Raw genomic sequence first — 25164 nt, 5'->3', positions numbered from 1 at the left:
TGTCCAAAAAGTCCAAAACTCCGTGACGCATTGCCCTTTTTGCCCTTTTTAAGCAGGTTAAAGATTAGTGAAATGGATACCAACATGCAGACACTCTGATTAGAGAGGAGGGGGCAGTATATCAGAGCTCAAACATGATTCTCCGACAAATTGCTAACAAAAGACCACTAAATGCTCCCCTTAACTTTCTGTCCAAATATGTGTTTTAGGAAGCTTCTGATAACCATATGCTTTCAATAAACTGGACAAATACACTTGTGAGATAGGAGACGGTGGCTCGCAGTTATAAAAAAGGCAGGAAAAGGTCTAAAGTAAATGGAATATCACCGCTTTACAAATAATCATTGATACCAAATCCACGTGGGATATCTCGGACAGGTGTGCGTTAGAGGCTGTCAGTCTCCACTCGATGTTTTTTTTTACTTTTTATTTTATCTGTGCGCCGTTGTGTCCCGCTTGTTATGCAAAGTGTGGGCAAACACAAGTGGCCAAATCACAGATATGGAAGCAGACTCGACGCGAAAGTGATTTAACAATATTTAACAATAAAGCTGAACAAGCTCCGGAGCAGGTGATGAGTCGCTCCTGATTAAAACTTCCTTCCCTGCTCGGTTTTACAGTCTCCTCTGCTTATTTATTAAACGAAATCTATTTATTATTATTTTAGCAAACAGAAGAACCAGGTGGGGCTTTATTTCCGCCGTGAGCTTTTTGTTTGAAGGACGTTTTGAGGGGGGACAATCAAAGTCCAACAACTCGCTGACCAGATTGTTGTCATCCCAAACCAGCAGCGAAGCCTTTCAATGCGCCCCCCGCCCCTCCCTCCTTTCTCTGCCTGGCAAAGAGCTGTTAGGAGGAGAGGAGAAAAAAAAGAAAAGGAAACTTCTTCAGGAGACTAAAAACATCTTAAAAACATTTAATTGCAACCCGGATCCCATATGTACACCTCTTGTGAGACCTCGCAACAATGTGAGCGCCTTGGAGTGCGCCTTTGGAGACGTGCGCGTCTTGGAGAGGTGCGCGCAGTCGTGACCAGCATGACCCCGAACACACTTTACACAAGAAGTAATTCACTTTTAATGTGCTTTGGAGTTTCTTTTCACGAGCCACGCTTTGTACGGCTTTTGAAGGCAGCATAAACCAATCAGGGACGGCGCGTCTCTTTTTGTCCACGTTGGACATTTAAAAGACAAAAAAAGGAGCTGAAGCTGCGAGTCTCTCCCTTTCACCCCTAAAACTGTTCTTTGTTTTTAATCACTTCTTTGGGAGGGGGAAAAAAACAACATCTTTTAACAGAGAAAAGAATGGAGCTGTAAAAGTGATTCATTAGGATTAAAATATTTACTAAAATAACGAAACTATTCTTTAAAAAGTGCCATATTTTATTGTCTTTAATTTGTAAAGATATATATTTCAATTCCAGTGTCGTACAGCATTCAGAACATTCACTTTAAGCATAAAAGTAACAAAATATTTCTATTATTCTGCAGTTTAATATAAACATTTATTCAGCAGATCTTTTTATTTTTAAAGATTTATTTTAAAAATAAACTTTCTGATATTTCTGTTGTTGAGGAGGACCTAAAATGTGACATTTTTTTATTAAAATTAGCTAATATCTGCTACAACAGATATTTTAAGTTTAACCTAAAACTGAGATGTGTTTAAAGGGATAATTCAGTTATTTTCTGAAGTGGGGTTCTGTGGAAAAGTTATGAACAATTAATATCTCACCTGCTGTGAATAGGTGTTTGAATGGCTCCAGTTTGGAGAAATTAACTTTAAGTCAGTTTCTCATTACATGTTTTTTTTTTTTTTTGCAAGCACGAATAGCAGCAGCTAGCTGTAGCACTTCCTGTGCAGCCTGGGCTCATAATATTCCTGCAGTTCGATGTGAAACTGAGAGCAAAGGAAAGGTTTATAAAGCGGCGCTCGCGTGAACCACTGTGACAGTTTCATCCGACTAGCCGTTAGCTCATCAGTTCTGTTTTCTGTCAGGTGAGGTATTAACCACTCACAACCAACTCTTTTACAGAATCCGAAGTTGAGGAAGCTAAAAACAATGAGCTTGTTTTTAATATTTGAGGTGCGGCGGGGCAGTGGTTGGAACTGTCGCCTCACAGTGAGACGGGCACAGGTTCGCCTCCTGGCCTTTCTGGGTGGAGTTTACATGCTCGCCCCGTTTCTTCCGGTTTCCTCCCACAGATGAAACATCTGCACGTTAGCTTCATCGGTAACCAAACTGTCCCTCAGGGCGACTGAGTGGGTGAACCGTCGTTTGTCTCTGTGATGGACTGGAGACCTGTCCAGGTGTCCCCCACATCTCACACAGTGACCGCCAGAGACAGGACTGTCTACCCTGTGTCCCCGGAAGGAAACGATAAAGAACTACATGGACCGTGAGACGACCAATTTTATTAAAAAAACAGTTCTGACTGCAAACGAAATTATATAAAACCTGTTGAAACAAAGAAACAGCTTAGCGTCTTCTCTGTTTTACCTTGTTGGATAATTAGGACTTAATTAGGACTAATAATTAGGACTGTGGTGCTGTCTCAAAATGATGACTTAATATTTCATCAATACGAGTAACTATCCCAAAATCATGACTTAGCATTTCAAAATTATGAGATGCTAAATTATATATTTCCATTCATTTTCAAACATATTTGTTCTGCAGATTTTAGGTGAATTTTGAGTGGTGTTATTTTGTTTTTATAACAGTTGTGCTGAAAACAAAAAGCCAGGACGCTTCTTTTGTTTACGTCATCGATCTCCACGTCATGCGGACCAGGCTCCTCCGTGCGATTCGACCGGGACACATTGTTGTCAGATCTGCACATGCGCAGACGCCTGCGCAGCTGCGCCAGACTCGAAGATACTTCCTGGATCAGAGTTAGCTTGTTTCTGAGGTTTAATAAGTAGCATGAAGACGTGAGCCGAGGACACAAAGCAGGCTGCCGGGCTGGGATTTCTCTTCCTTTCTGTGAAGACAACTAAAAGAAGACTTTTGGTGACATTTTGTCTCGGAAACATGGGTTACTGGGTATGTGTTCAGCTGTTTTCTGCTCGGAACAATGAGTCAGTCGCTAACAGGACTTGTTTATTAGTTGTGAAGTGAGCTGATAAATTACTTTTGTCTTAATGTTGGACAAAGAACACAAACAATGACCTTTGTTATCATATTCTAAAAATACTTTAGTCACATATATGTACACGTTATGTGTATATTCCTAAAATAAAACCTATACATCCAGTTTAATCAGGTTTTTATTGCGTATTAATGTTATTTATGTGCTGATGAGGCGGGTTAAAGCACATTACTGTTGTTTATTGTAGCAAACAAGGCTCATTTAGTAATTGTGTGCCTGCAGGAAGTTTAAACTGTATGTTGTTGTTGTTCAGATTTGTGAATTTTTATCAGGAGAAGCAATCAGGACCCAGATTTAAAGAGCAGCTGACAGCAAATCTGCTGTCAGGGTAAAGTTTACTGTCCTGACGGCTACGGATCAATCTGGAAGAAGAAGAAGAAGAAGCAGCTTTAACAGTCCCTCGGGTTAAAAGCCGGCCTGTTTCTCAGCTGATGTTTTTCAGGTTTTCATGAGAACTTGACCTCATGTTGGACAACAAAAGGTCTAATTTCAGAATAATCGAATCCCGTCAGCGGAGGGGGCTCAAAGGAACGGGCGTCCACGGCTGAACAATGAGCAGGACAATGCTGGTCCAGAAGCCTTTGTGGAAACTTGGGTTTAAGTTTTCCTGCTGTTGAAAGATTCAGATCCATGTTGGCACAGATGAAAGCAAAATACGGGCTGAAAAAAAGCCCTGCAGCGGTAGATAACACCAATCTAATCTTATCTTTGTGTGGCAACGATCACGTATGAAGTTTTATGAGCTTCTTTCCTGTCGTGATGATTAATAAATAAAGCCTTGGATAACGTCCTGTTTGCAGCAGATCTGGCCAAACCTGAATGAGAAGATGTTTAAACGAGCTGAGCAGCCACTCCTGCAGAAAGACACAATCTTTATTTTTATTCATTTAGTAAAATAACACGGCATCATAAACCACAGCGGGGCGTCAGTTTGACCTTCCATGCAGGTTTCCAGCTGCCGTGATGCTCCTGACGTGGTGTTAAACTGATACAGATACATGTCAGAGGTAACAGGTTGCTTTTTGAACCGAGGTGGAGTGTCTCTGTTATCAAACCGCCTCCTTTTGTGTTGTAAAAACACTCCTGGGGGAGAGATAATGTCTGCAGGTAATCACCTTCTCAGGGTTTGAAGTTCAGTCAGATCTTCTCAGGTCCTCCTCCTCCATCTAACTCTGTCCTCTGTGTCCTCTGTCCTCCATGTCCTCTCTAACTGCATCCATATATGTCCTCGTTATCTCTAAGACCCTTCTGTCCCTCCTCTGGACATGTCCAAACCATCTCAGTCTTTATCTCTCAGTCCTTCAACCTGTCTTGGACCTCTGATGTCCTCGTTCCTGATCCTGTCCATCCTCGTCCCTCCCAAGGAGAACCTCAACATCTTCAGCTCTGACACTTCATGCTCTGTCTCCAAACCAAACAACATGGCCACTCTCACCAATGTCTGGAAACCTTTCCTTTGACCTTTGACCTTTGCTGCCACCCTTTTCTCCATCCGCTCCATCCTGCCTGGACTCTCTTCTTCACCTCTCCCACGCTCCCCGTCTTCCTGGACAGTCGAAGTCCTGCACCTCTGTGATCTCTGACCTCGTAGCCTCACTGTTCCACCTGCCTCCACCTCTCCAGCTTCTCCTCCACCTGTTCGTCATGAAAGTTCCTCAGATCCTCGTCAGATGTTTGAAGATATGTGTGGTGGGGCTCGGAGGCGAGCTCACAGCTGGATGATGAGTTTGTTGGTGGTCCAGTTGGCTGAGAGCACACCTGCCTCTCACCTGGTGAAGGTGGACTGACGGTGTGGACGAAGCACAGGCGGTTTTATTGTCTCTGACGGAGGCGGACCGGTAACTCACCTTGGCAGTGTTGTGTCTTTGTGAGCAGAGTGCCTTGGAGATGTATCAGGAGATGGTGCTGCTGTACCTGGAGGAAGGCCGGCGGCAGATCAACTCCCGCTGCGCCGACCTGGAGCCGTGGCAGATCATCGGGGCGTCGGTCGTCACCACGCTGGCAGCCGTCTGGCTCAGAGGCTTTCTCTTCCAGAAAGAAAGTAATCTTTCACACGTGATCAGGGGGTTTAACAGATTTTAGATGCAGTTCTTTGTGTTTATTGTGGTTGTTTATGGTTCAGCAGAGCCAGTCTGTCCTTCACTGTCACATTTTTATCATTACATAAGTTTCAGTGTTTGCTTATCTGCTTTATGGCGTCTCGAAAACTGATAAAAACTTTCTTGTCATCAAACTGCAGCACTTGTATCTTTGGTGTTTGTCAGCTGGAGCGGCAGTCAGAACTTTAATTCACTCTTTCTGGTCCTGAATGTCAGATTAATTTTAGGCTTTTAGGGATTTTTATTTAAATCGTTCTGTTTCCAGAGTCGATCGATGAGACGACACACGACTTCAGTGACTTTTAAAAAACAAGAAAAGGTGCAGAAGTTTGAGTTTATCGTGGATTTTCTCAAAGCCACACAAATACAGGCTCAAATATATCCATACAGCCCCACTAATGTCCCTCAGCAGGTGTCTCCTGGACCTCCTGGTGTCTCCTGTCTCCATCCAGGAGCTTCTGGCTGATTTTTGACTCTTCTTGGCAGAATTAGCAGAGTTCAGTTAAACTGGTTGGTTTCCTGACAGCTTTGAATCAGAGTCCACAGATTTAATCGGGAAGCTTAATGTCAGCCTGATTCAGCCAATCAGAGAGCAGCTCCGATGATTCAGCCAATCAGAGAGCAGCTCTGATGATTCAGCCAATCAGAGAGCAGCTCTGATGATCCATCCAATCAGAGAGCAGCTCTGATGATTCAGCCAATCAGAGAGCAGCTCTGATGCTGGGATCTTTGTCCTGTTGGACCAAACTGTCCAAGTTTCTGTCGTCCAGCTGTTGGTTTGAAGTTGAAGACTTTGGAGGTAGTCCTCCTCACTTTGAACCACAGCATGATGCTGCCACCGCCATGCCTGACAGTTGGTTCAGTGTTCTCAGGTCTGAAAGCCTCACCTTGACTCCTCCAAACGTCCTTCTTGTCTTTGTGTCCAAACAGCTCCATCTTTGTCTTGTCTGACCGTCAAACTTTTCTGCAGGAGACATTTGTCTCGTCCGTGTGGACAGCTGCAGGTTTCAGTCCAGCCTGAAGGTTTTGGAGCTTCTGTCTTGGTCCTCTGAGTCCATGATGGACAGGGACACTGTGGACAGGGACACCGGTGTTCCAGCAGGTTCATGTCAGACTTCAGCCTTAGTTGTTCCTGAACATCTGAGGCGGACAGATGAGTTTTTGTCAAACAAACCTCAGAGAAACTGTCTGCTGCAGTCAGTCATGATCACTAACAGGAAGTTAACCAACATTTTAGAGAATCTGTTATGAAATAAATGTCTTTGAAGTTTCCTTCAGTTTTTATAAACCACATGTTCCTTTCAGATGATCATCCGTCACAATCAGCTGTTTTTTAAAATCCCATTTGTGGTTTTTTCCTTCATTTCACCAGAACTTCTTCCTCTTCTTCTTTTTGTTGTTGTTTATTAGGTTTCACATCCCGAATCAAGGCGCAGTGTTTTCGACTCATCAGAAAAATCCCCTTCATCGGAGTCTCTGTGAGTACGCCGTGTGCGTTCGATCTGTTGTTTCTTCCCTCGGCGCAGACTCGCCGTCTGAGACGCTCGTGAGTCACGCTTTAATGACTGCAAATCCTGCAAGAAGAGGCGTGGGGGCGTCAGACGTTTGGCATACTTTACATCATGTGCCGACGATACCGTGGTTACTTGAGTTCACTCCGCCGCTCTTACTTCATCTGTTATGGCTCGAGGCAGCTGAGGACTTTCTGCTGTTTTTGTCTTCAGATTCAGAGGCAGCTGAACAAGGCTTTAGATGACATGTCTCACAGTCTGTGCACGCTGAAGGAGGGGATGAGCTACATGAAGGAGCTGCCCTCCAAAGGCCTCTCTCAGAGCCAAGTCATGGACAAAATCAAAGAGTACCAGACCCTGAGTAAGTCCGAATTCAGCCCCAACACCCACGGAGGAGTGTTTTTATAAAGACCCAGTTGTTTATGAAGAGAAGTGTCGTTACAGATGATGTGCAGTGGGAGAGAGGCTGTGTTTCGGGGGCGGTGTACTGGGGGGATGAATCCCTGACCAAACTCCTGGTGAAGGTTTGTCTCCATCTTTAGACTCCTGAGTTAAAGTTTGCGTCGCCCGCCGCCTCACGTCTGTTACCGACGTGTCTGACGATCCACCGGACGGGTTTTAATGAAACCAACAGAGAGTAATGATTGGAGGAACGTCTACAGCTGATTAGGTTTCAATCCAAGATAAACACCAACTGACTACAAAAAAACCCCCGACAGGTTTTACAGATATGAGCTAAAACTTGGTGTGGTAGTCGCTGAGAGTCCTCCAGGTGCTCCTCGTCATGTGAGAAACTTTAGCATTAACTGTTGTTTTAATATTTCTTTTATTTGTTCAGAATTCGCTTCTAGAAAATTTAAATTAAAAGGATATTTTGGCTGATTTGATTCTGGAAAAACGTTATGAATAAATAATATCTTGTTTTAAAACAACCTCGGTTTGGAGAAATGGACTTTATGTCTGACCAAACTGACGAGCTAATGTGCTAATCCCGACCTAAGACTCTACGTTAGCCTAATTCACCGCCGGCCCGGCCCGGTCCGGTCCGGTCCGGTCCGGTCCGGTCGCTCCTCTCTGCAGAGGAGGAGGTGAAACGCTGACAGAAACTGGAGGTTCTGATCCAGACTGGATGGACTCATCGGTTCAGTCTTCATGTGTCCAGAGGCGGTGGCGACTATTAAAGAGTTCAGAACCAGAAACCCACTTCAAACTGGCTGAACTATCCCTTTAAACTGTTCTGAAGGTGTACGGAGATTTTGCGTGGAGCAACCCTCTTCACCCGGACATCTTTCCTGGTGTCAGGAAGATGGAAGCCGAAGTCGTCCGGATGTCCTGCACGCTTTTCCACGGCGGACCCGGTTCGTGTGGCACCGTGAGTCCGCCTCAGAAAGTTTACGAGCCCGGTGGAAAACGGTTCTTTATCCTGATGCATCTCGACTCCTGCCTCTTCCAGGTCACTTCAGGAGGAACTGAAAGTATCCTGATGGCCTGCAAGGCGTACAGAGACATGGCGTACGAGCGAAAAGTCAAGTATCCTGAGATGTAAGACGAGCTTTTTACAGAAACGTGGGTTTAAAAAAGAAAGTGAGATTAAAAATAAAGCCACACTTGTTGTGTTTTGTCCCCAGTCTCGCTCCTGTGAGCGTCCACGCAGCCTTCGACAAAGCTGCACACTACTTTGGGATGAGGCTCGTTCACATTCCCCTCGACAAGAAGACCATGAAAGTAGACGTGAAGGTGAGAGCTCGGCGTGTCCCGACAGAGTTTTGTTTTTGACTCACAGCAGATTTTTTTTTTTCACGTCTCTTTGCTGTTCGTCCTGTTTGTAAGGCGATGAGGAGGGCCATCAGCAAGAACACAGCCATGCTCGTCTGCTCCGCTCCTCAGTTCCCACATGGAATCATGGACCCTGTGGAAGAAGTGGCCAAGGTCAGAAGAACACAGAACCGTGCAAAAGTCTTGAGTCAAACCTTATCTCTTCATCATTTGAGCAACGTGTCCTGACACGGAGGTCTTTCAGAGTGTTTTCTTTAAACCAGAAAACCTGCAGATAGTTGGTTAGTTGGTGTAAATCAGGCGTCAGGATGTGGTGAACACCTGTCACAAGGTTTCACGAGGACTTTAGTGAAGCAAAACCATAAAGAAAGTAAGGTTGGTGTGTAGGTCTGAAAATAAAAACGGGGAAGTTGCGTTTCTGATGGTTTTCCTTGTTGTGCTGCAGCTGGCTGTACGCTACAACGTCCCGCTGCACGTGGACGCCTGCCTGGGCGGTTTCCTCATCGTCTTCATGGACAAAGCTGGTTTCCCGCTCGCACCGTTCGATTTCAGAGTAGAAGGTGTTACAAGCATCTCTGCAGACACCCACAAGGTGAGCAGGGACTATTTACCACGAAATATTTATACACGAAGTATGCACTGAGCTATAAAATTTAACAATAAACTGTTATTTCTCTCCAGTACGGCTACGCCCCCAAAGGCTCCTCTGTGATCCTCTACAAGGATATAAAGTACCGTCAGTACCAGTACTTCGTAGCTCCGGACTGGCAGGGGGGGATCTACGCCTCACCCTGCATCGCGGGCTCCAGGCCGGGAGGGATCATCGCGGCGTGCTGGGCGACCATGATGTACATGGGGGAGAACCGATACGTGGACGCCACCAGGAAGATCGTCAGCACCGCCCGCAAGATCAAGACTGAGTACGAAACGCTCAGGTCAGCAGAACAACTCTGCAGGAGCCCACGCTAACATTCTTCTTTATTTTTTTACCTTTCATACAGAATTCGGAAGGTTAAAGGGGTGTTTGTGTTCGGAGATCCGGAGGTGTCCGTGGTCGCCATCGGCTCGGATGATTTTGATATTTTCCGCCTCTCAAATGCACTGACGTCGAAGGGCTGGAATCTGAACACGCTGCAGTTTCCATCCAGGTAGGTGGTGGAAAAAAACTATCAACGTTTGATTAATTTAACGGGAAGTTCTCACAGCCGCTTGATTTCCTCTTTCCCAGCATCCATCTTTGTTGCACAGTTTTGCACACCCAGCCGGGGGTCGCCGATCGATTCATTCAGGATGTCAGAGAGCAGGTCGGCATCATCATGAAAAACCCCAAAGAGAAAACCACGGGAATGGTGAGTTAACAGAGTCGGAACGTCAGGAAGCAGCGTAGGACCTCCGTATTTAACTGAAGTCACAAAAAGCAAATTAAAAAGATTCTGTTGGTCGTTTTTAGGTGTGGTTCCATGGAAAAGTCATGCATGATTTATTTTCCTTCCTGTTGTCCTGACGGGTGTGAACGCTCTCAGTGTGCCCTGAATACGTCTTCACTCAGACCTGACACGCTTTAACCTGCAGGATTTTGGTGTTTGGAAGTCTGACTGCAGCCGTTTTAAGATGGCTGCATTCAGATCAGCCCTTAGCTCATCGATCCAGACGAGAACAATTCTGACCGTTGACTTCCTGTTGTTTCAGGGAGCGATCTACGGCATGGCTCAGACCATCCCAGACCGATCCCTGGTGACGGAGATCTCCCGGGGTTTCCTGGACTGCCTCTACAGCACTGAGGTGGCGAAATCAAACGCCAGCCACATGAACGGCAACGGCAAAGCCCACTGAAACGGGCCCGGACCTTCTCAGGCTGAACCCTCACCTCCTCCCTGAATTTCAAACGGTTGCCTTATCCTGCAAAACTGTGCGCAAAAAAATCCTCTGCAAGGCTCTTCGAAGCACAAGCCATCATGGTTTCATTCAGCCCAGAAGGAAACTGCTTTGTTTCTGAGGTACAGAGAAGAAACGACTGGGTCCAAACGATTTATTATTTCCTTTTTAACTTGATTTTGATTGCCACTTGGGAACGTTTGTCTGTTTGTTTGTGTTATTTCATTTTAGAAGTTAATTTTAATTGTGGTTTTTAACAGTTAACGCGTGTCACGTTCTTCTCTACTTACCACATAACAAAACCGTGCAGTTTTATTTTACTGTCAGAACATTTCAGCTTATTGTCTGTGATGACTTGGCAAAAAAAACGACAGAAACCACTGAAAACTGGGTGAATCGGGCTGTGCTGCCCTCTAGCATGAAAGCTGCTGTACTGCAGCGGCCTCGCTCAGCATCGTCCTGCAGCACTTCTCTGCAAAAAACAGCATTTTATAAATTTTTTAATGATGTTAAAGCACTGCAATACCCTGAGGAGAACATATCAGGTTCAGGTCCTGCTAAACCACTTGAATTGTAACTTTATGGTGGAAACTTCTCAGCTGTCTGCATGAATCTTTGTGTTTTTGAGGCGTGAGAAACGAGTCGGGATCTTTTAAATGTGAGATTATAATATGGGAGAATGAGGGCATTAAAATTTAGAAAGCAGCTAGAGGAATCCAAAGCTTATCAAACCTTTTTTAAAAATAAGATTTCACATAGAAACTGGCTGTGTCGAGGTGCTTCATCATTACAGACTGAACTGACAGGTCTCTTCCACTTCTGGTCGATTTTTATTTCCAAGAAGCATAAACCAGTAGTTTAGTTCCTGTGTTTTCTTTAGTTGCCTCCTGATTTATTCTACCTCAGTTTCTACTCAATGCAAAGCCATTCTGTTCACGATCCTTCACACATCTCCACAGCGACGGTTATTAAACTAACAATAAGGGATCTTATCCACAGTGACTGAGGTTTTAAATCCACAGATTAGTTTCATCACAGGAGAAATTTTCTTTCTGCGTTTGGATTTTTTGATCAGCAGGACATTTAAGGCCTGAATGGACCTTGTTCTCTTCTAATACTGTTATATTTGTTTTATGTGTGTGTGCAATATATGTGTGTGTGTTTTGTTTTCTTTTTGGAAGTGAAACAAAAAGGGGAATCAGAAGCGTCGACCGTCAGCCTTGAAAGTGGAATCTAACCACTGCTAATCACTTTGTTTTTGTGAATAATTATTTTCTGAGATTAGACATGAATGTATTTCTTGCATGGGGATATTTTTCCATCTCTTAGTCAGTGCCTGGTTTAGTGACGATTCCATCCAACAAACAGCTCGTTGTGTTTTGCTTTGGAGAAATAACTTTAAAAGCTGGTGATGGAAAACAATGATTATGAAGACTATTTCAAATAAAAACCTTTTAATCCAAATTTCCTTCTACTTCTATCGTCCCATGTTTTTAAACCCTAAAACAGACTCATTCAACAAGTGGCCCGCGGGCCAGATATGGCCCTTTTTAAAATAACTCTTCAGCTCCCAAACAGCTGCTAAAATCCCAAACTGATTTGTCTGAATATAAAGCTAAATTATAGCTATCATACATACATTGAGCCTCATTAAGCTGGTAGAAGTCTGTCAATCTTTGGTAAACAGGTGTTTAATTAAGCTATCTATCTGACCTGAAGACAAGGATGAGGCAACAAGATGTCTCTTTAAAAGCCAAAATAATGGAAAATAGGTTTTGAAAAATGACAGTTTGAAAGAAAAAGGTATATTTTCCCTTCTTTTGCCAACAGCAACCAGTGTTTAACGATGTGATGTTGAAAAATAAGAGTTGTAGTCGTTTTAGTAAAAGCTTGAAATTATTACCTGATCCTCATGTTGAGCTCAGAACATACGGATGAGTCTCAGCTACTACCACACCAAGTTTTAGTTCAATATCTGCAAAACTGACTGAGTTATACACACTTTTTTCGTTTTCTTATTTCAGTTTCATCTTGAATTGAGTTGACTCCAAAGGTTAATCAGTTGGAACATCGAATGATTACTTTCTGCAAGTTTAACTGAAATTTGTCCAACAGGCAAACACGAGCAAAAGCATCATCTACCTTCGCAATAATACTGTAACATTTTATTGGCGTTGTAGAAAAACAATTGGCACACAAAAACTCACTGGGACTAAAAAGCAAATGCACCACTGAATGCTTTCTGGAATGGTTGCTGCTTCACTTGTAAACAGGATTTTATAATTTTCTTTGGCTAATTTGAGTTTTTCCACCACAGACAAGACAAACCACACAACAGTTTCAGTCACCATGAATTCAAAGCTATCGGGTCATTTTGTTTGGATTTTAAAGACACGTGATCACATTGTCTGTGTCCATTCACATCGCAGACGCCTGGTCGATGAAGGTGGCCAACGTGATGTCGCGCTGAGATAATCCCCCGCAGTCATGTGTGCTGAGAGTAATCTGGACCTGAAAGGAAAAATAAAGTTTAACAGTCACATGACAAGATGAATGTGAGTGTCTTTGCTTTAAACAGAAAGTTCTTTAAACACTTTAACTCTTCCTCTGAAAGATAAAACCCCAAAACATGAAACCCTGTTTTATTTACTTGTCTGGGAAAACAAGATTTTCAGTCCTAAATTCTAAATTAAATCAGGAGTTTGATTTTTTTATTTTAGCCAAAAGGATGCTATTTATTTTTGCAAATGTGAAAATCCAGTTTAGTGTTTTGGGGTAAAACATTTGTTGTGAGCAATAATTTGTATTTATATCTGTGACCACTTGACATTATTTATTTATTTACATATTTACATAAATCTACATAAAAACCATGGCTGATCTCGTCTTCATCCTATTCAAAATGATATATCCGGTTTATGGACGCCATCTTGTTTTTTGGAGTCTGCGCACTAGGTACGCGAGGCTGTAAGCCCCGCCCACTCTCCCGCTCACAATCAGTGTTTTTTCTTTTTTAAAGCGTCGAAGAACTACATGTAAAAAAAAATGAATATTTGAAAAGTCAACAGCAAGGTAAGAAGAATTATGTGTTTCTTTAATCAGACGGACACTGGCAAAAACATTATTACCCACCCTTTGGCGGTGGGTAATTAATATAACAGCATAAACCAAATCTTTATTTGTTGTTCGTGTTTATGTACAAGCTAGTGTTAGCATTCCAGCACCGGAAATTAGAAAGATGCTAGCTAGCCTCTCTGTGTTTTTAGCAAGCCTTTTACTACTTTCAGCTAGCCTTCTATTACTTTTAGCTTTTAGCTAGCCTTTTTGCTGTTTTTAACTTCTCCTAGCTAGCTGTTTGATGCTTTTAGCATTTTGAGTTTTTAGTTACCATTGATCTCTTTATCATTCACCTAGCATTTTGCTCCTCCTGGCTTTTAGCCCCCAGCTTTCAGCTGTTTTCTGCTCCTTCAGAGGCCTCAGCTCGTCGGTCAGTGTTTGGTACCTTGTTGTAGACGTTGAACCACTCAGGATGGTGATCCATCTTCTCCGCCTGTAAAGCCACTCTGGACATGAAGCCAAAAGCCTGAAAACAGGTAAAAATAATGAGTTCAGTGATCATAACGAGCCCTGCAGACTAAAATCAAAAACACGAACCTGATTGAAGTCTTTGAAAATGAACTCTTTATAAATGGCGTCCCGCCCCACGGTCTCCACCCACTGGGCGTTGTGTAGCATGGGCAGCAGGTGGGCCCTCTCCTCTTCGGTCAGAGTCTGGATCTTGCTCGCCTGGAGGGGGTGGAGCAGAGGGGGCAGGTTCACAAACAGGCACTGTGATTGGCTGCACGCCCCTCCATCTGGAAACAATGAGCAGCTGCGTTCCTGCTTCGACTCAAAGGTTTTTAGATGCTTCCTAACATGGACTTCATGTCATGTTCATCAGGACTGTCTAGGGGCCAGGTCTGAAGGACCTTTGTCCCTCAGATGGACGGTGGAGCAACAGGACAGACAGATGTCTCCACCACAGCCTGGACGTGAGCAGTGACATCACCAGGTATCATAGCGACACTGTAATCTGCTTTATCTGTGACGAACAGCACACCAACACTGGATTAAACCTTCTGTCCGCACGCAGCAACTCAATCACAGGGGAAAACAAAAATAATAAATAGTAATAATCATCTGAACAAAGCAAACCTGCCATAAAACATTATGTTTTAGATCACAGAGAGAACATTTACTGAATCCAGGTTGTACTCACCATGTTTCAAGAGTGTCTTTTGATCAGGGGTGGTTGGGGGTTCAGCTCCTGCTGCCTGTTGCACTGAGGCAGCCCCAGAGAGTGAAGCTGGACCTAATCCATCCAAAACAGGAGCCCTGGGTCCTGCTTAGCTGCCCCAGCAGATGCCTGAGTGAAATTCCCAGCAGCATCTGTTTAATCATAAACTGCTGGGCGGCCACACGATAACAGTGTTTGCTCAGCGACGAGGAGGAGGGAGATGCCCTTCAGCACGGGCTTTGTTTCATTTTCAAAACGGGCTTTAACCTCACTGACAGACAACACTGCACAGGTCAGCAGATATGAAAGGAGCGAGGTCAAAGGTTAACGAGCCCCCCCTCCCGCTGAACTCAGCTGCCACATCAGGGAAATTACCCGGTTAGGATGATGAACAAAACGAGAGGATGTTACAAGTAATCAGGTTTTTACAGCTGAAAGAAAGTGGAAATGAGATCGGGGCGCTGCTACCCGTAACTAACACTTTTAAACATCTTTAAATTTAGCTGTTATCAGTTATTCTTCCATTTTCTAAAAGATTTGTGATTTTCTACTCCTCCTCAGCTTAAAAAACATATAAAATTAAACAAATAAATAAAATAAACAACCCAAAAAATCTATAAAAACGTGCAGCTCAGTCTCTAATTGTACATCACACGAAGTAAGGAAAGAAAAAGTCCTGTTAGGAGCTCTAAACCCGGTCCTGTTTGGAGTTCTAACAGAAAGTTTAACTCCCTCTAACTGTAGAGCTTCATACAGTTTGCCATTATTCATCTTTTTGTGTGTTTTGTAAATGAAGTTACTTGTTTTTCCCCCTGGATTTGAGCTCTCGATTTTCTGATTAAAATAGAAAGTTAAGATATGTTTTTTAAATTTGCCGCACCTCCAAATAAAACACCCCAGACACAGTTCAGGATTTATTTCATCACGACTTATCGTCTTCCCATAGCGGCTGCTCGTCTGAGGCTTACTTTTTGCTCTGCGTTTCTGCCTGTCTCGTTAAGGGTTCTGTCAGGGGGTGATGAGCGGAGGCAATTGGTTACCACGGTGACCCTAACGAGCCGCCATTAAATCTTGGTTCTCTTCAGTTTCTACGTCCAAACGTCGGTCATTTTGTCAGCTCAGGTTAGCACCAAAGGAAGCCCTGAGCTGCTGTTTGGATTTAGAGGAGAGAGATGAAGGATGTTATTTACTGACTCACCAACAAATCATCGTAGCACCTGATGGTCGCACCTGCCGTTAACGTGAGGCCAGGTAAAAGGAACCAGCAGTGACCTTTGGCTGCTTTTATGTTTGTGTCGTAAAGATGAGCCGAGGGAGAGGCTGTCTCTGATGAAGCAACATGGAATCCAGCACGCTGCTTCTTAAGACTCTGATTTTGTTATTTTTTCTTACCTGCAGCTTCGGACGACACGTCGGGAAAGGTGAGCTGCGAATGTCGTTGTGTTCGAGGTGATCGAAGCAGCTGGAGATCAGTCTGCGCCAGAACAAAAAACAACCAGAGAAATGACATTTTCTGCTGAGAGCTGGAACTGACTTAAAGCTAAACACAGAAGAACACGAGCTAAAAGGCTTAAAAAAAGCAAAGGGTTAGCTAAAACATAAGAAGACAAAAACAGAGCGAGGCTTTGAAGGAATGGAGGAGATCTTCCATGTCTTTCTATTTGTAACTTTTATACTTTTCACTTTTTTTACAAACAGATAAAAGTCACAGCAGCCGTCTCCCTGAATGAGCCGAACCTTTTGATACATGAACGGCTAAAACTGCACAAAGTTTTCAGAAGTATTTGGATCGTAAATAAACTTAGGGATGATTAATGCTGACTCAGCGTTATTATTCTGCTCTGTTTTGCTCCTTCAGCCGTTTCTGTAGTTAAACTTCAGCGTTATGCGTCGGCATTATGAGCGTTTAATGAGTGGATGTTATGATGAGTAGCAACACCCTTCTGCTATCTGATATTTATGATGTTCCAAAGGACTTGTGTGAAGTCCATAAATCACAGCTGCTCTGGATCTTTGCAGGAGCTGCTCTGAAAATGGACCAGGCTCTGCTCACCTTCCAGAACCAGCTGGAGGAGGAGGTGCAGGTCTCCTACAGGTCAGATTTCTGCCACAAGGTAAGATGGCTCCTCCGTCCACGAGACGGCGTTCGCACCAGGACCATCAGTCCAGTTCATCAAAGACGAGGGGTTTAAATAAGCAGAACATTAGCTAAAAGGAGCAGAACGTTAGCTAAAAGGAGCCAATGTAAGCTTGAAGCAGCAAAATGTTAGCTAAAGGCCAAAACTATCAAAATGAGAGCTGAAACTCAAAGTAGCAGAATGGTAGCTAAAAGGCTGGCTAGAAGCCAAAAGTAGCCAAAGGATACATAAAGGCTAGAAGCAGCAGAATGATAGCTAAAGGTCAAATGTATCAAAATGCTATTTAAAATGTAAAAGTAGGAAAATGTATTTGTTTATCTGATTAACCTCGGCCTGTTTTCATCTCCAGTGTGTGTTCCAGCACCTGGTTTCTGTGAAGCCCGACAACAGCAACTCCTCTGCAACCATCAGCACCAGGTTCAGCCTGACTCTGAAGGTGGACATGAAGAACCGGAATGAAACTCTCTGCAGGTGACCACGTCTCAAACAAAAACACTTTGTCCTCGTTTCAGCTCGGCTGTCCTGTCTGGACACGGCAGAGTCCAATGATTGCATCAGCAGTATGAGATTATTTACAGGACTGGGGGGGACGTCGTGACCCGCTTTCAGGACCTGAGTGATGTCCTCCCTTCACCCTCCGGGTATCGATCGCAGCCTTTTTAAGGGTTAATAAGAGCCGACGTTCTGATATTGATGAAAAGGCCTCGTTGAAGCCTGACAGCCACATGTCCTGTGGAAACATCGGATCTGACGTGACGCTCCTCGTTAATGAAACCTGCGGGGCTCTCCGTTCAGAGGCCACCTGTAAACACGGAGCCAGAGGTTTCCTGTCAGGTTTATTCTGCTGACTTTGTGCCGTTTCACCCGTCCACCTATCACAACGTTCAGGAGACGGCTGCTGGGACTTTTAGACTTTTCAACATATTTAATTTTATTTACATAAAAAAACATGGAGGTCTCTTCAGTTCCCTCAAACGTTCTTGTTCTAATTTAAGCCTTTAGCTGCTTTTAGGTATGTTTTCTTATTATTGGCTTGAAGCTTCTGCTTTACTGGTTTTAGCTTTTTGCTTTAATTGGATTTATTTTAGCTCTTAGCAACAATTTTTCTGTTTTTACCTGGTTTTAGCTTTTAGCTGCGGTGTTGCTATTGTTCTGCTGATTATAAATTTTAGCTACTGCATTGCCGTTTTTCGCTTCTAGCTACGGTTTTAGCTTTTTTCTACAGTCTTAATTTAGCTTTTAGCTCTTGTTCTGCACCTTTTAGCTTGTTTTTGTGATCCTTTAATGGTGTATTCCGTCGCAGCTTTTGTTCTGTTTGTTTTGGCTTTAACGACTCATCTTCAGCTTCTTCAACAAACATCGGTAAAGTCGTTCGTTCCTCAGCGTTCTCGTTGTATTTTAGCAGAAAATGTAAATTTTATTGAACTCTCCGAGAGGTCTTGTCTTCTGTGATCAATGCTGAGGTCTGTAACCAGACTGAGCTCTTATTGATTTCCTTTTTCACTTTGAAGAATCACTCAAAGGGACAGCAGTATGTCATCCCCACACTGGATCAATACGAACATGTAATGCATGTTCTTCTGGGCTGAAACAGGAGACAATTAGAGGCCGGTGGGTGCAGTTCGGGTCTGCAGACACCAGGTGGCGCTCCTGAGCTTCCCAGATGTCACAGAAGTCATTAGTTCTCCTTTTTCCTTTTCTTCTTTCAGTGAATTATGAAGAAAACAGTGTTTCTGTGGAATAAGAGCGTCAGATAAAAGCTTTTCTAAAGAAAAAGGTGTTTCTGCTGTGGGTGCAGGTGGAATCAGACGTACGAGGAAGGAGGTCATTACTCCGTTTGGATCCAGCTGCCGGCCGTTTTCACTCAGCCGGTCTGCAGTTTCTCTGTGGATAAAAGTCCAAACAATGCATATCTGCGTAAGTAGAAACATCTGTAAAGGAATGCATAAAGTTTCGGCTAAGGTTGATTAGCTGTGATAATTAATCAGGTGCAGATGTACATCTGATGATTTCCTGAGAGTTTCATTAACATCTGTGCAGTGGTTGGTGAGGTATTTTGCTAACAAGCACGCAGGTGAAAACGTTTCGCCTTTCTCCGGCGGGTGATCATGTTGACGTTGAAGCGTACTTCAGCTCGGCAGGATCTTGTTTTCCCCGGCCTTTTGTTCAGCCTGCCTTTACCAGAGCCAGAACCTCCACGGAGCAGTAACTCCCATCCATCTCCCGGGACGTGGCTCGTATTGATCAGAAAAAGACCTGGTTTCTTGAAAAAGGATAAAAGAAAAGCTTTCCTGCTCGTTGTGAAGTCCCGGCTCTGCTCGGTGATACATTAGGGAGTGTGGAAGGATTAGGGCGTAATGGGATTCTGAAAGCGTCTCTCTGCATAATGTACACTCTACTTAACAACACTGCAGATTATGTTGGAGATGGGACTTTTAAAGCCAAGTAGCCATTATCCGTTCTGGTCAGAGTGACAGCACCTTTCACAGCAGGATGAGCTTCCATTAGCTCCGCAGACCGGTGATTACACCATCTCCCCTCAGAGACCGCTCAACTTAAATAACAGTCTGCTCAGCACAGGTAGGAAACACTGAGGAGTTCTCTGTCAGGTGGAGACGGACAAAAGAACAAATAAGTAAAATATTTTTATTATACAAGGCAAAGTCTGAGTGGATTTTAATAAAACCCTTTCCTCAAAGCTAGAACCTGGTGTGGTAGTAGCTGAGAGTCATCCCTGACTCATGCTTAAAGCCCTAACAGATCTTTAACGTCACGTTGGCTGCAGCTCATTCCTCAACATAAAAAGGGTTTAGGTGTAAAACCCGGGGATGAAAGGTGATGGGCGATATGCATTCCATCAAGGAATGCTTGGTCTTTAATTACGGATCTCTTTTTTTCCCATTCCCATCACTAAATTGGTTTTCTGCTCCTCTCCTCTTGGAAAAGTGCCTCAGAATCTGCTGAGTCAGCGGATCTGTTGTTATTCGGCAGGTCTGCCATCACGGCTCCCTCCCGTAAATTAAATCTTGTCACCATTAGAACTTTTTGAATTTAAGAGAACCGAATCAAAACCCTGCCAGAATTTAGCTATTAAATTAAATTAAATAATAACGATTAAACTGCAAACAGGAAGAGGAGCTTGGCATTTCAAAATAAGGCTTGTAAATATTCTTCAGAGTTAAAGGCTTGCATCTCCCAGAGTTTTTAGACTAAAATCAGAAATGGAGGCTTTGCAGCCGTTTTGGTCAAACATTGAACGTCATTTTGTTATTCACGGTGTTAGATGACTCTCTCCAATTTTTAACTCCATATCTGTACAGTTTGCTGAGTTAAAACCATTTTTTCTCATTTTTTCAGCTCTTCTGGTGGTCGCCCTCCTCTTGGCCGTAACTGCTCTCTTATTTGTCGTGGTGCCGTACGTCCACAGGTACGTTTTATTTGTTATCCAGAGGAAAACGCCTCCCTGTGCTGATTTCCTCCCCCATCAGGACGCACCTTAACTTCCTTCTTTTCCAGGAGGTGTTGCACAAAGTGTAGTAAAACCATTTGCTGCCAAGATTCACAGTACACTGTGGATAATGTAAGTAACACACTTCCTGTAATGAGCGCGTTTGTGTCATATCCTGATAAACTGCATTAGATGAAACTGATCAGCCAGATTTAAACCATAAGTTAATCAGAGGAGTTAACTGAGGAAGTCCAGATAAATGATTTTATTGAGGCTCTAAACAACAAGCAGCACTTTTCATTTCACTGACGTCTTCAAGGTTTTTCACTCAGAGTTTAAGAAACGCTAAAGTTTCTCAGGATTGGACTGTCAGAACAGCTTCCTGCAGCTGAAGGTGTTCCTCAGGGTTTGTTTCTGGGCTCACTTTTATTTATTTTATCTATCAGCAGTCTTCACTGTCTTGGTATTCTTTTTTTATTTGAGTAAAATTAAGAATTCTTTCAGTTAAATGAGGAAATTCTTGTTTTAAATAAAACTGAAAATTGGTGCGTTCATATATATTCAGCCCCCCAAACCCAATACTGCGTAGAGCCTCCTCCTTCAACAGCAGCTGTCTCCACAAGCTTCTATTCTCTGAACTTTCATCCCCACAGCATGATGCTGCCACCGCCGTGCTTCACTGTAGGGATGGTAGATTTCCCTCAGACATGTTGTTGTTGATGTTTGGTCTCATCTGACCCCAGCAGCTTCTTCCACATGTTTCTCCTCCAGGAAGCTTCTAGTGGTCCTGAGGACAGATCCTCCATCTTTCAGCTCCATCAGGGTTGTCTTTGTCCTCCTGGATGTCCCTCTGATTCATGTCCTCCTGGTGGTCGAGCCTCTCCTGGCAGGTTTGCTGTGGTGACATCATCTTTCTGTTTCCTAATGATGGATTTAATGGAGCTCTGTGGGATCTTCAGGGTTCCTGTACTCCACAGATCTGTCTCTGTGTGTGGAGAGTTCCTTGGTCTTCATAATGCCTCTTCTACTTAGAGGTGTTGGTTCTGTCAGAGCAGGTGGATACACACTGAGATCATCTGACACGACTAAGTAAAAAAAACACCAAGAATGGTGCCTAAAAGTCCTACATTCAGACGAGTAAAAATACTTTGTGTCTATCCCTGTTTTTATTTCTGTCCTGGATCTTTTTGAACTCAAACGCTGCCTTAATCCAACAGTTACATTGGCCGACCGTGCAGCCCGAGCTTCACAACAAAAACTGCTCTGAGACTCCAATCATGGAGCCGTTTGGGAGACACTAATGGAATGATTGATACAAATGTTAGCAGAGCTGGTTGATCGGTGCATCCATCCAATCCTCTCTCTCCTCTGCGAGAGCCAACGGTCAGCAGCGCGAACAGCTCCTCTCATTGTGCCGAGCAGGACGTCTCTGGCTTCCATATGGTGTTTGGATGGCATACAGATCCATCATGACATATTAGAGCTGGTGTCTTCCTGCTCTGGTCCTTTAAACTGCTGCCGAGAGGCCAGAAAGTCAGGCAAATCCAAGCGAGGGGCAGCAGAAGTTCTGTCTTCACAAAGAGGGGGGGGGTTAAGAAATGTTGAGCTGTGTGATATTTTCTCCTTGGCTTTTGTTCTTGTTTTATAGAATCTTTAAAGAAATGTTTGCCACAAGTGTACAATTAAATGTTCTTCCTCGTGGCCACATCAAAATAAAGATCTTTATTGTGATGATAATGAGTCATGGCTACCACTGAGGGTCATTTTAAGTTTTCTGCAATCAGCTGGAGACTACTTGAAATCAGTACTTTGACTGTGGTTTTGAACCTTGGGTGAAAAGACTAAGTGTAAGTGAGGAAAAAAGGCTGAATATTTAACCATATTTAAATATTCTTTGCTCAAATAAATACAAACAAGCCAAACAATATATTTCTGCAGCTCTTGTTTGGTCTGATTCTGGTCCAGAAGTCTTGTGGTTCCTTCAGATTAACTTAAGTTGAGCTGCCATGCTGGTTTTAAAGCGAAGAGGCTTTTAAATAAGCCATGACCTTTGACCTTTAACCTGCTGACTGAGGCCTGTAGAAGCTGAGATGGAGCTCATTGCACGGCCTGACCTTCAGGGTGAACTTGCTGCCACTCCTGGGAGAATTGGCAGCTGTCTTCAGTGTTTCCTCTTGGGAATAATCCAGACTCCAGAAAGTTTTAAAATGACCTTTGACCCTTCCTAACAGCTGCTTCTCTGAGGTCATTGCTGATGTCTTTCTGCCTTGGCGTTGTGTTAACTGACGGTGATCAGTCCATCAGCTGAACCTCAGTTTTTCTTCACTTGAGGTTAGATTAGAATAATTTTAGAACCTGATAAAAACCAGATCAGTTTTATTTTCTGAAACCCTAAATTTGAAAAAGAATGGACTTTCTTTTTTTTCATGACTGTTAATTATCGTTTGCTCCAGTTAATCAACCCTTAAAATAGTAAAAACATTGTTGAAACAACATCCAGTCTTTAGTGGAAATGCCAGCATGATTTATGTCTTTATTACAGGATGATGGTGAAACTGCAGATAATCCCAGTAAAACCAAACAGTCCCGCCTGCTCTCTCTGGACACTTTCCGAGGGTATGTATGCCATCAACAACCATCCTGTTTATCAGTCTATCACCACATGCTGCTTTTCCACATGCTAATGTTTTTTAGAGCAGTCTGAGGCACGATGAAAATCTACAGACCCGGTGTAATGAATGATTACAGGGGTCACAGTGTGGCCACATACTCCCTCAAAGCTGTTGTTATCGGGCGGTGTAGCTTTGGGCATGGCTGATATGCCTGCGTCTCGGGTTTGGAACAGAGTGTTTCTGTTGGACAGGAGGGACGCATGTGATTGAATCTGGGCTCCCTGCTCGTCCTAATTGTGGCCTGGGGCTGGACACAAAGCACGCCTCTCTGGAAACAGGATGCTGGTGTGGCTCTGACCTCCCCGTTGCCAAATAATTGATGTAATAATGCCATCAACATATCAGCACACATCCACAGGGCTGTAGATCTCCTGCCAAACTCGAGCAGCAGCACACGGATCATATCCAGCTGACGATTGGCATCTTTTCCAGCTTCCTTTTGAGGAAAAGCCGAAACCATTAAGGACCTCGTTACGCTCTGCGTGATCCACACAACCTGTCGCTGCAGGAAAACCTCCTTCAGCGTGAAGGCAGGGATGATGGTGGTATGCTCCAAGTACTCGCCAAATAGGCTTTTCCACGATGTTTCCCGTGCCCACTACGCTCCATACTCCATATTACCACGTACACTTACAGTCACACCCGAGCCCCTCAGGATGCAGCTACGCCCGAGAAGATCACAACAAGCTAGCATGAAGCTTCCACCTCAGGTATCAAACCTGCGGTATGTTGTTTCCATGACTTTGTCATGATCAGTCCTGCTCCAAATCTTCCTACGACCATCATGGAGGCTCCACGCTCCACCCAGGGCCTCAATATGCTGCTGCTGCAACCATAAACCAGCATAACTGTCTCTGCTGCAGACGTTGATCAGCGATCACAGAGTTCTTAATATGGACCTGAAGACCTCCCTGAGACCCGTCAAAAATTGTCCACGCAATGGAGATTTCATGTTCTTAGCTGGGTTGTTCCCTGTTGTGAGTCCAGGGAACAAAATACAATATTTAGTAGCTGTACTGGGCCATATTTTGTATTTCTAGCCAGTATTTTTATGTAGTCCAGCAGCTGAAGTACATTTTCATCAATATCTGCAACAACTGCAGAGCCACATTTCAGTTACTCTTCTTGTTGAGGTCCTCCATCTTGTTCCCTGAAATGCTCATCTGAGGTTACAGACACTTGTCACATATTGACATCCTGATTGGTGGTGCTGGAGAGTCTTATTCCCGACAAGACGGTAAATCAAGCTGAAGATGGATGCCACAGGTGGCTTATGATCCATAACCGTGATGAGTAACAACTTTCCACGGAGAAACAGACTCATCCGTCAGCTGCCATAAACCCGAGACGTTTCCGAAGGCGAGCGGCCCTCCTTCTGAGCTGAAAGCTTTTTCTGCTCATTGCTCAGCCTCCTCTGACATGATATACAGAGAAATGTGCGTTGTGGTTGCACGTTCATTTTTCTAAAAGGATTTGGATTTTAATCTTGCGCCGCGTCGCTGAAAGCCTTTTCACCGGTGTCCTTACCGCTGAAAATCCCAGCCAGCCGAACAACAGATGGAACAACTATTACAGCGAGAACAGAGCGCTGCTGATTCATTCTCTGCCCAACGCTGACTCAGCATTCTCCGTTTCCTGGTTTATAGTTTCTTCTGCGCGTCTTGTGCAACCAAATTACTTCTGCATATTTCCTGCTATTCTAACCAGTCATGTACCGAAACATTCAGATGGATCAGGAATTTTGTGATTTTGATTTTGATGTTTTAAACTTTATTACAAAACAGAAATCTCCTCCTTTAAAACCTGGTTTCTGAACAGCAAATCAACTTTGTTTTTAATCTTTTTATGCTGCTTTTAGCTAACATTCTGCTTTATTTTTGGTTTTTAGTTACATTTGTGCCAATTCTACCCACAGTTTTGCCAATTTGAACTTAAACATTCGTTTAATTTTTAGCTACAGTTTCACTAATTTTAGCTTTATCGTCCATTTTGCTAATCTTAGCTGCAGCTTCAGGAAACTGGCTCTGTGTTTATTTGTTTAATGCTGCTTTTAGCTTTTAAAAAGCCTCTTTCCTTTTGTTACTTTTAATTAGTCTTTTGCTCCTTTTTGCTTTTAGCTAGCATTTTGCCAGTTTTAGCTGCATTTCTTCTCCTTTTAGCTTTGCCAGCTCAGCCTTTTGTTTCTTCTTCTTCGCTCGGCTCTCAGTATTTTTCCTG

The 25164-nt window shown here is 43.6% G+C and overlaps 3 protein-coding genes across 6 annotated transcripts in view; 2 read left to right on the top strand and 1 right to left on the bottom strand.

The window, feature by feature from the left end:
- The first annotated feature begins 2887 nt into the window (after positions 1-2887).
- On the top strand, positions 2888-11877 carry sgpl1 (sphingosine-1-phosphate lyase 1). 2 transcript variants are annotated; one of them, XM_017424285.3, is made up of 14 exons: positions 2888-3046; positions 5028-5193; positions 6662-6729; positions 6976-7123; positions 7207-7286; positions 8006-8134; positions 8216-8304; positions 8391-8499; positions 8593-8691; positions 8984-9130; positions 9220-9458; positions 9540-9686; positions 9767-9887; positions 10228-11877. In XM_017424285.3, the coding sequence occupies exons 1-14, from the start codon at positions 3035-3037 to the stop codon at positions 10369-10371; spliced, it is 1698 nt and encodes a 565-aa protein (XP_017279774.1). In that variant the 5' UTR covers positions 2888-3034; the 3' UTR covers positions 10372-11877. The 2 variants fall into 2 exon arrangements, with proteins under 2 accessions (XP_017279774.1, XP_017279775.1); XM_017424286.3 differs by lacking the exon at positions 5028-5193 and having other exon boundaries at positions 2904-3046.
- Positions 11878-12552: 675 nt separating this feature from the next.
- On the bottom strand, positions 12553-14831 carry pcbd1 (pterin-4 alpha-carbinolamine dehydratase/dimerization cofactor of hepatocyte nuclear factor 1 alpha). Its single transcript, XM_017424287.3, has 4 exons — positions 14672-14831; positions 14068-14199; positions 13916-13996; positions 12553-12924 (listed from the first exon to the last, which is right to left on the bottom strand). The coding sequence occupies exons 1-4, from the start codon at positions 14672-14674 to the stop codon at positions 12832-12834; spliced, it is 309 nt and encodes a 102-aa protein (XP_017279776.1). The 5' UTR covers positions 14675-14831; the 3' UTR covers positions 12553-12831.
- Positions 14206-25164, top strand: part of si:dkey-192p21.6 (uncharacterized protein LOC565246 homolog) — a 29496-nt gene continuing 18537 nt past the window's right edge. Inside the window, exons 1-8 of one of the 3 annotated variants that reach the window (XM_017424283.3) lie at positions 14206-14464; positions 16088-16110; positions 16709-16803; positions 17177-17298; positions 18626-18744; positions 20185-20254; positions 20344-20407; positions 22818-22891. In XM_017424283.3, the coding sequence (XP_017279772.1) occupies positions 16723-16803; positions 17177-17298; positions 18626-18744; positions 20185-20254; positions 20344-20407; positions 22818-22891 (530 nt within the window). In that variant the 5' untranslated portion in view covers positions 14206-14464; positions 16088-16110; positions 16709-16722. Of the gene's footprint in view, positions 14465-14863; positions 16111-16708; positions 16804-17176; positions 17299-18625; positions 18745-20184; positions 20255-20343; positions 20408-22817; positions 22892-25164 lie in introns of those variants that run through there. The other 2 variants (XM_017424284.3, XM_017424282.3) reach the window with 2 other exon arrangements.

The sequence above is a fragment of the Kryptolebias marmoratus genome, linkage group LG22, assembly GCF_001649575.2.
Source record: "Kryptolebias marmoratus isolate JLee-2015 linkage group LG22, ASM164957v2, whole genome shotgun sequence".
Classification (NCBI taxonomy): Eukaryota; Metazoa; Chordata; class Actinopteri; order Cyprinodontiformes; family Rivulidae; genus Kryptolebias; species Kryptolebias marmoratus.
The sequence above is the reverse complement of the archived record's forward strand: the minus strand, read 5'-3'. Positions and strand labels throughout refer to the sequence as shown.